This window comes from Impatiens glandulifera, chromosome 3, assembly GCF_907164915.1.
Source record: "Impatiens glandulifera chromosome 3, dImpGla2.1, whole genome shotgun sequence".
Classification (NCBI taxonomy): Eukaryota; Viridiplantae; Streptophyta; class Magnoliopsida; order Ericales; family Balsaminaceae; genus Impatiens; species Impatiens glandulifera.
Window position 1 is genome coordinate 15,079,495 of NC_061864.1, and position 13,418 is coordinate 15,092,912.

At 30.7% G+C, this 13,418-nt stretch overlaps 2 protein-coding genes across 2 annotated transcripts; one reads left to right on the plus strand and one right to left on the minus strand.

The window, feature by feature from the left end:
• Positions 1 to 579: 579 nt before the first annotated feature.
• LOC124931579 (outer envelope protein 39, chloroplastic) lies at positions 580 to 4,843 on the minus strand. The gene is made up of 11 exons (XM_047472079.1): positions 4,572 to 4,843; positions 4,426 to 4,492; positions 4,312 to 4,347; positions 4,077 to 4,221; positions 3,791 to 3,949; positions 3,643 to 3,707; positions 3,452 to 3,536; positions 3,257 to 3,372; positions 2,057 to 2,204; positions 1,193 to 1,262; positions 580 to 1,107 (listed from the first exon to the last, which is right to left on the minus strand). The coding sequence occupies exons 1-11, from the start codon at positions 4,603 to 4,605 to the stop codon at positions 950 to 952; spliced, it is 1,083 nt and encodes a 360-aa protein (XP_047328035.1). The 5' UTR covers positions 4,606 to 4,843; the 3' UTR covers positions 580 to 949.
• Positions 4,844 to 11,652: 6,809 nt separating this feature from the next.
• Positions 11,653 to 12,995, plus strand: LOC124929810 (E3 ubiquitin-protein ligase PUB23-like). The gene is made up of 2 exons (XM_047470199.1): positions 11,653 to 12,381; positions 12,476 to 12,995. The coding sequence occupies exons 1-2, from the start codon at positions 11,653 to 11,655 to the stop codon at positions 12,971 to 12,973; spliced, it is 1,227 nt and encodes a 408-aa protein (XP_047326155.1). The 3' UTR covers positions 12,974 to 12,995.
• Positions 12,996 to 13,418: the final 423 nt, after the last annotated feature.

Below are 13,418 nucleotides of genomic sequence, written 5' to 3' on the forward strand. Positions count from 1 at the left end.
GTATAACCATACCAAGAACCTGACAACCCTCACTACTACTTGCATTCAAGATCGTTGCCTCTCTGGGTTTTAATTACTTGCATTCAAGATCTTTGCCTCTGGGTTTCAATTCTTTTATGTTGCCTCGGGTTTTGTGATTTCCTTTCAATCGAGTATGGTGATTTCTTGTTCAGATTTGATCCATGTCTATGCATAGTGAGGATCTTACACTAGATAATAAGAAATTGAAACTAGAAATCGTGGAAATCAGCCAGCAGGCAAAACAAGAAGAGGTCACTCCACCTCTAGGCTAGTTTGGCCGGTCACTATAAAGATGAAAATAACATTTGTGCAATTGAATGTGATTGTTATCCAATATCATAGCAATATTGAAGTATCAACATGGCAAAAACTCTCCCTACTTTGACTGGTGAAAATTTTATAACAGTGATACTTTTCACGCACTTGATTACCCTAACGAATCTTGCTGAAAATAAAATTGAAAGTAGGAGACGACATTAAGTACGATCTAATCCTTCAGCAGTGCATATAGCTGCTCTTGGGTTTTTTCTGAATTCATTTTATTAGCTGGATTTTAGATTTAATTAAGCATATTAGATTGCTAATGGCTGCTCACTCAGTATATGATTTTTCTCTTTAATGTTCCTTTACATAGTCTACTCCATGTAAGAGTTATGGTTCCAAATGTTTAATTGAATTTGGTTTTGTTTTTTTGTAATAAAATAGAATATACTTACAGATTTCACCTATATTCAAAGCTCTCAATTCAATCCAAAAATAATGTGCATCAGATTTTGACCTGTTTCTCTATTCCTAACGAATTGCCGTTCTCCATTAATCATCATAACAATGATGGATTCATTTACTTTCTGACACAAACTGAATGCAACAAGTCGATAATACTGCTGTCCAAGTAAACTGGAGTATGCCGGTCTTTTGTAGAAGAATTTCATGAAGCCAAATTGCTGAAGCCGAAGTATACAGTTTTCTGATGAAATGCATTGATTGCATAGTCGGCCTGAAAATGGCCCAATTGGGACTTGAAACGAAGCCCATAGCCTAGTCCAACTCCATTTCCTGGTTTTCCATGCCTCAAGGAAGGATTTCCTGAAAAGTCCCCAAATAGACAAACATCAAGCTTATCCATCAGATAATTAAATTGGCTCTGATAAAGAGCAAACTCAAAACTAACCAGGAACATGACGACCAGATCCCAAATCAGTTCCACAGTCCAAGAAAAGAGCACCTTCCACCATCTGATTCTGTACATTAAAAGGAAAAAAATGCAGGCAAAGAACACTTAATTTCTTGTATGTTTTTCACGTGTCAAGAAAAAATGGATTCTCATAGCTCTTCCAACATAGAAGAATATCAGCTTGCAACAAAAAATTTCATAAGCAACCTTGACACTTTATAGTAAGAGCAATAGAACTCAGTAAATCATCCAAAGTAGCTGGAAATTATGTCTAATATATTTTAAGGTTAAGCAACAAGGGACTTATTTAAAGTATAACTACATGCTAGAAAGAGTTTCTCAAATAAAATATTGACCAAACCAGACATAACCAGTTTAAGGCTCTTGTTCATGAAGCTTCATATATAAATAACTGTTCTGTCCTAGTACGATAAATATTCAGCATATGATAGATCACATGTACACAGAACTGACGGAAGCAAAAAATGGGTTCAACCTGAAACAATTGCTTTTAGCCAAGCATCTTGATAGATCAAATCCTTCTAGTGCCATGAAAAACACTCATAATTTCATACTAGAGGAAACTGTTTAGAAATTCTTTAAATTATCAAATGAGTGTTGAATTTAAGAAAAGAACGGATTAAAAACCATCTAGAAGATACAGGCAGAAGCAAGAGTTGATTGCAGACAACATTCTTTTAAATTCCTAATACGTCAACAAGTTTTCTATCAATGTTAGTCAACCCTGTCATTTTTATTCAACGTAGCACCATAATGGTTTTACAATCATGGTGATAATATGCTAACATGATTGGAAATGGCAAGAATATGCTTAAAAAAAGAAAACTACATCACATGTACCAATGGGAGTGTCAATTCATTGTTAGCAATCAGACATGATCTACCCGATCCAATTGCACCCTCGCCATACCCCCTAACACTTCCAACACCTCCAATAGAAAAAGCTTGATAAGGAGCTATATCACCTACGATAGAACCACCTGTCAAGCTGTAAAAAAAAAGAGATGTAAAAAGATTAACTATTTAGTGCAAATATATAAGAATAATTTAAAAGCAATACATGATTTCTTCAATGACAAACTCTTTAAGGGTGTGATTGGACGAGTGAAATTGGAATTGATATTAGAATTCTAATTCTAATTCCACAAGAATTGACAATGAATTACAATTCAATTCTATGTTTAGAAAAAGTATAGAATTATAATTAAATTCCAATTCCTATGTTAAAAAAAATTATAATAAAAGCAATTTGAATAAATATTTTTTTTTTGGGAAAAAATTTGAATAAATATTATATATATTAAAATATTGGTTCGAAAAAACTCAATAGGGTAGCTCAAATGTCAAGAGTATATTGTCTAGGGTTCAATTCCCACTAAGAAAAAAAAGATATCGGTTCTACACTTTAACTCCTTTATTCAAAAAGATATTGGTTTAACACGTTAACCGTGTAGTAAATGATAAATTAATAAGATATTTTGTTTGAAAAAAATAAAAATAACAAATATTGGAATTACAATTCCTAGCTAGGAACAATAGAATTGAGAACAACAAAATCATATTGATTTGAATTCCATTGGAATTACAATTTCCAATTATAATTCTTAATTTTAAATGATCTAACAAACATAGGAATTGGAATTAATCCCCCAATTCCAATTCCAACAATAGATTTTAGGGCAGTTAAGTTGCCTCTCTTTCACTTCCAATTTTTTCTTTGAGGCCAGGGTTTTTTCTCAAGAGGAGGCTAGCACAATATATCACCGCCACGACACAACTTCAATCAAGGTGTTTTCAGTGTCACTTTCATATATGCCATCTTTATGCTCATTTCACTTCTAGAAGTACAATGAACCTCTTTTAAGAAGGTTCAAAAATCTGTTGTCATATTCAAATCTTTAGTTTGTTCTGGATCTTATTGCTAAAGTCAAGTAGATAAGACAATAATTATCTGCTCCTTAATCATAGTCACAAATCCATGGCATAATGTAAGCACCATGAGTGCAAGATACTAAATATAAAACATCATAGAGTGTATACCTTGTTAAAAGAAATGCAGGTCCAAGCCTAACACCTTTTGATGCCATAAATTTGAAGCGGTTGAACACCAGCCACTTGGATAGGACAGGAATTCCTTGTTCTATTTGTAGACTAAACTGAACATAAGAAAGAAGATATAAAGGCAACATCCTAACATGACGGACTACATAATCAATGGACAAGTAAGACATTTACTCTGGTGAAACTATGATCATTCGCCTTTGCAAAGCGTGTTTCCTGCTTTAGTACCATCATACTGTCACTAAAACTGCCACTGCATAATTTGAAAAGTTTAATGCTCACTTCAGTAACCTTGTTCTTCTTCCATTCAGATAACACTAACAATAACAGATTAGAAAAAGAAGGAAATTATAAATTTCCTGCAGGTAATGGGAAAGCCATCAGTATCCCTGCTTATGGATCTGCCATCATCATCAATAGGGCGGACGTGCTGCATGAGAAGAAAGATTATTAACTTTATATTCTACTATATATACATATATATATAAGAGAGAGACAAGATTGGAAACATACTTCAAGTCTCATACTGATCAAGCTTCCCCATTGTGAACTTGCAGGCTCATTGAGATCCAATCCTACTGATACCCGACTCAAGTTTACTCCTCCACTTCCTGAACGAGAGAAGTTATCCACAGGCAAGCCATGGATCCCAATGTCGGGAGAAATAGAATGCTGCAGAAAGAAAGGAACTATCAACATTAGGGAACCTACAAATACTCAGACTGACATTCTTTATTGCAAAAAAAAAAAACCTTTGAAATCATAGAGTCCTTTGAAGTTTAAAGATAAGATTAAGAACCTGAATGACAAAGGATTTTTGAGGGAGCCATTCTGGACTTGGTTTTCTATAAGATATTAGAACATTTGAATCATATAGCCCTTTGTCCCACAACAGATCAAGCTTCTCACTTCGGCCAAACAAATTTGGGTGTTTAATGCAAAGACTGCAAAATAGCAGCAGAAGCAGATAAATAAAATGAAGAAAGGTAAGTAATTTGATTTTCCTAAAATTATTTAAAAATACAAACCCTTACCTTCCAATCACCAATGAAAGTGGTCCGCCTGTGTTCCTATATTTTCAGAGAGAAAGAGAGAAGTGAAAGAGAGACAGAGAGAGAGACAAGAAAGTGAGCGAACAACGTACGTACCTGAAAGGAGAGAACATCAAAGCAGCACATAGCTTATGGGTGAAATCGACATTGAAGTCTATCTTGGCTGTGTAGAAAAGGAAGTATATATGAATTGCGCATTCTGGGTTTCAGAAATGGAAACAAATAAAGAACAAAGCACTGACCTTTTCCAGCATGAACGCTCTTCTGAGCTCCCATGTCGTCGTCGTCGTCGTCTATATACTGATTTCACCATTCAATTGGATATCACCATTAGAGCTTGAAAATTGATAACTCGAACCGGGGAAACCTATAAGAAGAAGAATGCGAGTAAAAGTCGATCGAGAGAGATTCTTTACGTGCGAGCGTCCTGGGCAGTCAGTCAAGAGACAAATATTGTATGTGTTTGTGTTTGTGTTTGTGTGTGTGAGAGAGAGTTATCTCTCTTTCTTCCACTGGTTTTCGAAGCTTTCAGAAAATAATCTCTCAATTTTTAATTTAACTAGTCTGCAGCCATTTTTCACGCAATTACGTTACAAATATTATTTATAATTTTGTTAACAATAAATACTTGTTCAATTTATAAAATTTAAATCGTATATTGACTCGTTATTATATATTAAAATAATTAATTAATCTAAAATATCACATTTCAATCAATTAATTTTTGTACCATTTTTAATGAATAGAGTGAACTAAATAATAATACATAATTCCAGTATTATTATTATTAAGTAAAAAAATTATTAAAGTTAACTGATAGGCTATATATTTGTTGCAGGCTGAGCCATCAAAAAGACCAGACACAGCCTGCGACATGGAAGGCCAAAGCCCAAGAAGAGTATTTTCAAAGATTAATGAAAAAAAAAAAGTGAGAAAAAAAACTGAAGGATCTATTTGAAAAAAAGGAAAGTCCTAAGTGGGCCTCTTTTGTAAAGAAACATAAAAGTCGAAGCGAACCCGGTCTTAACTAGTGGACTTCGAAAATCTCGGATTTGCCACTGAACGGTTATTTAGAGGTGTCAAAAATGAACTTGATCAGGTCGGTTTAGAACCAAATCTAATTTAGAGGTGTCAACCTAAAATTGATTTGGTTGTGAAGTAATTTGTTTTTTTAGACACTTTTAATTTAAATAGTTAAATTTATAAACATAATTATTGTATACCAGTTTTTTTATTTTGTTTATAAATTAAAATATTTTTATTATGTATTTTTAGTTTTTATTTAATTATTTTGTTAAATAATAAAATGATAGTTTTATTAGTATAAAATCATTTCAGGTTGATCGGGTTGGTCCGAGTTAATATTCGGGTCAGTTGTTTCTGGTTGGTTTGGATTCGGGTTCGGAATAAGTAATTTTTAATGTTCTTGACGTCCTTTACTGGTTTTAGAAGAGCGAGGTTCCAAAGAGAGAGTTCTAGGGTTTCCTTTTGGAAGTGACAGAGAGAAATTTTGCATTCAGATTGTTTAGAAAACAGAAATATTCCTTAGACGAAGAACCAGTCCCATTTACTGGTAACTTTAAAATACAATTAATTCAATTCCTTTTGATAATTGAATGGTTTGTAATTAGTTGTGATTCACTGTTTTTCTTTTGATCTTCATCTTCCTTAACCGTTTATGTTTGATTTGATTGTGGATCTCTGAATGAACGACATTCATTACCAAAAAAATGATTCGTTTCTGAGATTGTCCATGGGTTGATTTTGTTGATAACTAGTTAATATCACATTATATAATTTGACATTTAAATTATTAATTTGTCATTATTATTATTATGTACTAATTAATTTATATATATATATAGCTCTTAATTAATTCTTATAAAAAATAATTATAATAATAAATAAATGAATAAAACAGTATATATAAGTAAAATTATAAAATAAAAATATTTAATTATTTCATTTCTAACCTAACAAACATGGCGAATTTATATCATTCAAACAGCTTAATAAGGTTATTTTGGAGACGAGTATTATTTTTATTTTAATATCTCAACTTAAAATTTTCATCAAATATATATTTATTATTGATTTACATAAACATATTTTTTTAATTTAAAATTAAATTTATAAAATTTTATTATTATTATTTTTTGCATAACTTAGTTCCTTTAGGTTAAAAGGTTATCATTGTAAAGTTAGGCTATAGTTTATATCCTTAAAAAAATATTATTTTAAAATTTAAAATGTATAAAGTATTTAATTTGTTTATATATTTTTATATTAAATCCTATTATCTTTATTTATTATAAAAAAATTTTTAAAGTCCATGTATATTAAAAATGATAAAAATTGGCACAACAACTAAGCATGACATGAAAAAAACGTTACTCTATAGGTTATCGATCTCGTAAATCTTCGAAAAAAATAATTAACTTCGAAGTCCGTTGAAAGATTATACATGGACTTTACTGACTTTTCGGAACGAATCTCAGAAAGCGTCATAATAATAACATTATAAATTATACGCATAGAACGACTACGAACATTAAAAGTTTGACGATTTCTATCCAATCAGATAGTCCATAAAAAAAAATTGGAATGATAACCCAAATATATAGACCTACCACATCAGTTGCATCAATTTAAACTTCTCAATAACTACCCAAAGGACATGACCGACTCTAAGGATTGGGGGACCCATTGCAAATTTAAATTTGATGGCCCCTAAATTTTTTGTTTTATTTATTTTAGAATGAATAATTATAAATTTTATAATTAATATTTATATATAATATAAAATGAGATATAAATGAGTAATATATTATATAAAAAAATGTGCTAAAAAAAAGTTATATATATTGTATAATATATGAGATATAAATGAGTAATATATTATAATACTGAAAGAGATAAAAAAAAAGTTATATATATATATATATATATTTTGTATAATATATATTTAATATGAAAAGACAAAAAAAATGAAAAAATAAGATTAATAGTATAATATATAAGTGGTAAAGTAACCAAATCAAACAATCTAATATACCCCCGACAACACAACAACTATATAGGTTGCATTACCCATGGTCGGCTCTATCAAAGACTCGGACATCATTCAATGAATCCTAGTAATACTACACAAAAAAGTATAGATACTAGTCATCCATCGATAATATAAAAGTAAGTGAATTGTCGATTCAACCTCCTCGTGACAAATACGACTAGCTATAATACAACATTTTTTCATACACATATCATCTGTAAGAATTTCACCGTGAATAACGCTCCATCCAAAGAATGAGCTCTCGGATGAAATTTTTGACTTCCAAAGTTTTTTTCACAACAAAATTTTTATGGAATTATCTTAACAAATAATTTGTAGTAATTTGTTTTTCAAAATGAACCAGTTATTACATTATGTTGAAATGTGCACAAAAGTCAACAAACAAAAAACTAACATAAATCGTCAATTTCATACATAATTCATGGATTAGAAAATGGATGAACAAACTCAAGCACGAAAGACCGTCTCAAATAACTTGGCAATGTGAATATAACTTTCACTTTCTCCATTCCTTACAGCAAATTTCAAAAGCTTTACCAACATCCATTTGAGGTATGTCGATGCTAATTAATTCATCAACAACATCCTGCATTTTTGAAGCACTTAAATATTCATATTTTGGTTCGCAATTAAAACATTTGTCACAATAGTGTATTGTGATGTCATTTGGATAATAGATATAAAACTATCAAGTACAAATTTATTCAAGTACAAACATATATCCAAATTAAATAATTATCATAATAAGCCTATGAAATAAGAGCACTGATCAACTTCATTTCCACTAAATTTAGTGGACCACGTGTTATACATATTAGTTGGCAATACTATTTCTAAATTCTAGTCACTCATTACTTGGACTAATTTGTGTAATATTTTCCACTTCTTCATCATCACTTTTCTCAACATTATCCTCCTTCTCTTCTTATTCTTCTTCCATTCTTGATTCTTGTGGATCAATACTCATAAATTTGTGAATCAAGTTATATATGCAAATACCATTATTATGTGAATTTGACTTTGAATTGAGAAAAATGAAGGGAATGCAAAAATATTTCATCTTCCTTTTAACAACCCAAAACATATTTCTATAATATTTATGGCTTTAAAATGCTTAATATTGAAGTATTCCTTTGTAGTCTTTAGTCGATGACCATCGAATTCTTTGAAGTGATATTATTTTGCATTGCAATATCTAGAGCCAGCCATTTAATAACAACTTTCATAGTTGTAAAGTAAATAAAGATTTAGAATAATGAAAATAAATAAAATGTTAATTTCTTAATAGATATAGAAATGCAAATATATATATATATATATATATAATACTTAATTTTTAAAGTGTCCGGATTGCCGGGTCGAGAGTTATGGTTAATTTATATATATATATATATATATATATATATATGTGAGAGTAAATGAATTGGATTGACCCGCTCATAAACTTAAAACGGTTAAAAATAAAATTAAAAATACTATCACATTTTTACCGTAATAGTTTTTTCACAGTTTTTTATATCATTACTCGTGCAAATACATGCTAGTTTACCTAAAAACACTCTTAGGTCTTGAGATCGCATTGTGAAGCACATGACCATCATGTGTTGAACCCTCTCATTCAGACAATATATATACAAATTGTATGTTTGAACGAACACATGCTAATACGTTTGTTGAAATACAATATTTTCTTGTGCAATATCAAGATTTATTCTCGTGTTAGACGATGTAACTTTAATTAATGTTCCATCTAATGCTCATTAAATGAGTCTATAATTAATTAACAATTATAGCAAAATTATAGAAAACTGAAACTAATTATTCACTCAGAATTTTATATATTATAATAATAAATGTATAATATTCAATGTACCTAAAAACATTTCTATTTTTCATCGCGACAATCCTCAGAGATTGTACTGACTTCTTCAATAAAACTTGATGTAATTTCACAATTGCATCAAGAACCCATGAAATTGTCGACTCGCGGTTTGTGTACTACCGTAAAAAAATTAGATAAATTGTCCTACTTTTTTGTGATGGGCCATTTTATATGCGAACATTGCTACAACCTCCTTTAATATTGATGTGCTCCTTGTGGACATCAAACCTTCAATATCTCTTACTACATCACACAATACTCTAAAAGTTGTCATATCCATTCGAAGTTCACTAATGCAAGTTGAATCACATTTTATTGTCAATTTAGCCATCTATCTAGTTCGAGAAATTATGTTTTCTTCTTTTGTTTTGATATCACAAAACCTTTCTGGAATGTATGAACAAATTTCTACATAATATTGAGCAAATAAAAAGACGAACATGTTATTTGTTGAAGTAATAATAACTTTTTAAATTTTTATTGTTGTTGGGTGTGATAAGAGGGCGAACCATTTTATCTATATTAAGAATTTAAGAAAATAACTATTTCTTAAACATAAATTACAATAAATTCATTGCAATCATGCATGAGGCTTTATTAAACGACAATGTTATAAACTAACCAAACCAATCATATTTATTAACATTGAAGATATAAAATAATAAAAAAGCTTTCCCAACATAAAAATAACATTAAAAGGATAACTAAATTAAAGGTAATAAAGATGAGTTTTCTTTAATACTGGGAAGAATGACAAATTTTAGGATTAATACCAAAAAGATAATGACAGTGAGTTTGGAGTTTCGCAATTAATAGTATCAAGTTCAATTACCAGTCAAAGAAATATCATGCACTCATTTGCATTTATAGAAAAAATAACGAATATAGACAATTGATTTTTATTAGTGAAATTGTATTATATGAAGTAACTAATTTTATCTATGATTGATATTTTTTGGTTATTGTATGAAATTAACATATTTCTTACAAATTGTTTCAATTCAAATAAGACATTGATTCAAATAAATATATTTTCAATTCAAATATGACATTATCCAAACTAGAAATTCATATGCAAAGACAACTAAAATTGTAATAAGATATGAAATGCTACATATTACAAGATTGTAAATTGGAGGTGAAGAGGTTAGTTAGTTTCAAGATTAAGAAAAACTCACTGCAAAAGTTGTATGAGCTAGGGTTGAAAAAAGAACAATTTTTTTCCAAAAAATAATTGCCTACAACATTAGAGAACTTGAACAAGGCTAAGGCTAAGAAGAATGGTATTCTATGGCATTTGAAAAGGTAAAAACAAAGAAACATATAGGCCATGACTTCACAAATTAATAAGTAGTGGACATTTACCAGCTAGGTTACGATGTGATTTCTGTTGTTGATTAGCTGGAGAAGATAATTGGAATTTCAAGAGTAAATTAAGGAAGTTGGAGATTTCAGCATCGAAAAATCAAAGAAGAAGGCTAAGATGGGTTTGATGAAGGGAAGAAGATTAATAAAATAATTCCAAATTAGAGAAAATTGAATGAATCCTTAAATGTAATCATTTTATTATTAATTAATTATATACTTTTATCAAACATCACATATTCTTCCTTTTCCCATTACCTAATACAAAAATTCTCGAACAATTGTGGACCTTATTTTTTTTTCAAATAATCTTTCATTTTCATTTGCAGAAACGAATGGGTAATTATATTTTAGACCGAAACAAAACTAGGCCTAATCAATTTAGTACAAAAGTGTTAACAATTTTTATACTAAAAAAGTTTAATTATACGTTTTTTATTAAATTTAATTAAAAGTAAATTTACTTTTTTTTCTTTGTATTGAGATTTATAATATCATTTTTTTTTAAATAATCAATACCATTAATGAATTCTTTTGTTTAATGAAATTTCCCCTTTTTAATTATAAAAAAAACAAAATTCATAATAGTGTTTAAACACTAGCTGGTTAATTATGGTTCATGATTTGACTTAATTAATTAATCACATGTTCATTGAATCTCTCTATTTTTAGAAAGAAAGTCAAAGGAGTGAGAGAAACGGAGCACGTTTATATATAGTTCATACTTTATACAACACCGACGTGAAATTATCCTCGTGCATTAAATAAATAAATAAATAAATAAATAAATAAAGAACATAAAAAGTCCAAAATTAAATACAACCCTCATTTCTCAATTGCAATGCCCAATAATAATAATTAATAAAAAAAATATAAATCATTTTCTCAAACTCCGTGTTGACTTTATCTCTTTAATATCATAACTATTATATAAATCAAGAAACCAAATTTATTCAAACCCACTTCAATCTACAAGTTTTCAGACATTCAATTAGGTTCTTCAATGGAGGAAATCGACATTCCATCTTACTTTCTATGTCCGATTTCGTTGCAGTTAATGAGAGATCCGGTAATAATCTCCACCGGAATAACCTACGACCGTCAAAGTATTGAGAAATGGTTGTTCTCATGCAACAACGCCTTATGTCCGGTCACCAAACAACCCATCTCCTCCGCCGCCGCCGCAGACGACTCCGATCATTTAATTCCCAATCACAATCTCCGGCGACTAATTCAAGCCTGGTGCACTATCAACTCCGACGCCGGCGTTGAACGAATCCCAACTCCAACACCACCGATTACTCGATCCCAGATCGTTAAATTGCTAAACGATGCCAAGAAATCCGACCAAAATCAGCTCAAGTGCTTCCATGTGTTGAAGTCGATGTCACAAAATCAACTCAAACGTCTTGAAAATTGCGGCGCCGCCGTGGAATTTCTGGCCGGAATTATTCGAAACAGCCACACCTTCAGAGAAGAGGCAGTCATTGTTTTGTTTAATATTTTAGGAGATCACACGGAATGCTCGTTTAAGAAGATTGTTAATAGTGAAAATGGGAGTGAGTTTGTTGACTCAATAACTCAAGTTCTTAACTCCGGTAGTTCTCAATCTCGTGCTTGTTGTGTTAAGATGATGAGATTCGTATTCAAATTAGTTTCCGACCCAATTCATTTGATCGGTATCAAGCTGGAGTTTTTCTTGGAGGTGGTTCGTGTTTTGCAAGACAAAATTGTAAGAATCTTAATGATTTGTATGTTGGTTCATGCATGCATGGAATTTTTTCTTCTCACCGTGATTAATGAGTTTGTTTTTGACCTAATTACAGGCTATAAATGATGCATTAAAGCTCCTATTGGAGATTTGTCCATGGGGAAGGAACCGGTTAAAGGCAATTAAATCTGGGGCGGTAGAGGCACTGGTGGAAATACTCATTGAGGTCGGAGTAGGAGAAAAAAGGACCAATGAGTTATGCATGGTGGTTTTGGACCAGCTTTGTGGATGTGCCGAGGGAAGGGCGGCGATATTGGAACATGGAGCGGGTTTGGCCGTGGTTGAAAAAAAGATATTTAGGGTTTCACATGAGGTGACAGATCGGGCAGTGAAGATATTGTCGTATGTATCAAGGTATTCGGGGAACCCTAAGGTTGTGCAAGAAATGATGCAAGTAGGGATAGTGTCAAAGTTGTGTTTGGTTCTACAATTAGACGAAGCAAGTTCGAAAACAAAGGAGATGGCTAGGGAGATGCTTAAGGTTCATTCTAGGGTTTGGAAGAATGCGAGTTGTGTTCCTGCTCATTTGATTTCTTTCTATCCATGTTCTTGATAGATAGATTGATATATTTATTTATAGTACATTTTTTTTTAACATTGATAATAATTAATCATTAAAATACGGGGCTAAGAAAGCCTTAAAATTGTTCCATGACTATGTTGAAATATCGCACATTTAAATGGGTTATGTTCTTGTTACAAATATTAATTTGAAAATTAAATAGGTAATATCGCTATGATTGATGAATGATTCAAAATATTTTGTTGGGGACTTGATTTCGAATATTTAGTGTCATATTCATTTACTACATTACTATATGTATTTAATTTAAAACGCGATTGTAAAACAAAAGAAAAAAAAATATATTAACAAAATTACACTTTTTGATTAAATGAAGAAGAAAGGTAGATGGCATTTCCATTTGATAAAAGGCATGGATGCTAAACCGGAAAATGAAATGAATTCTAGACTATTCAATATTCCAACGGACCTAACA

What these genes read in the sequence shown, in the direction of transcription:
- LOC124931579 (XM_047472079.1), bottom strand. Translation starts at nt 4,605, where the DNA reads ATGGGAGCTCAGAAGAGCGTTCATGCTGGAAAAG. An exon ending in GAGCGTTCATGCTGGAAAAG is followed by an intron (nt 4,493 to 4,571) that starts GTCAGTGCTTTG and finishes TTTTCTACACAG; the next exon opens with CCAAGATAGACTTCAATGTC. An exon ending in ACTGATGGCTTTCCCATTAC is followed by an intron (nt 3,537 to 3,642) that starts CTGCAGGAAATT and finishes ACTTTTCAAATT; the next exon opens with ATGCAGTGGCAGTTTTAGTG.
- LOC124929810 (XM_047470199.1), top strand. Translation starts at nt 11,653, where the DNA reads ATGGAGGAAATCGACATTCCATCTTACTTTCTATGTCCGATTTCGTTG. An exon ending in GTGTTTTGCAAGACAAAATT is followed by an intron (nt 12,382 to 12,475) that starts GTAAGAATCTTA and finishes ACCTAATTACAG; the next exon opens with GCTATAAATGATGCATTAAA.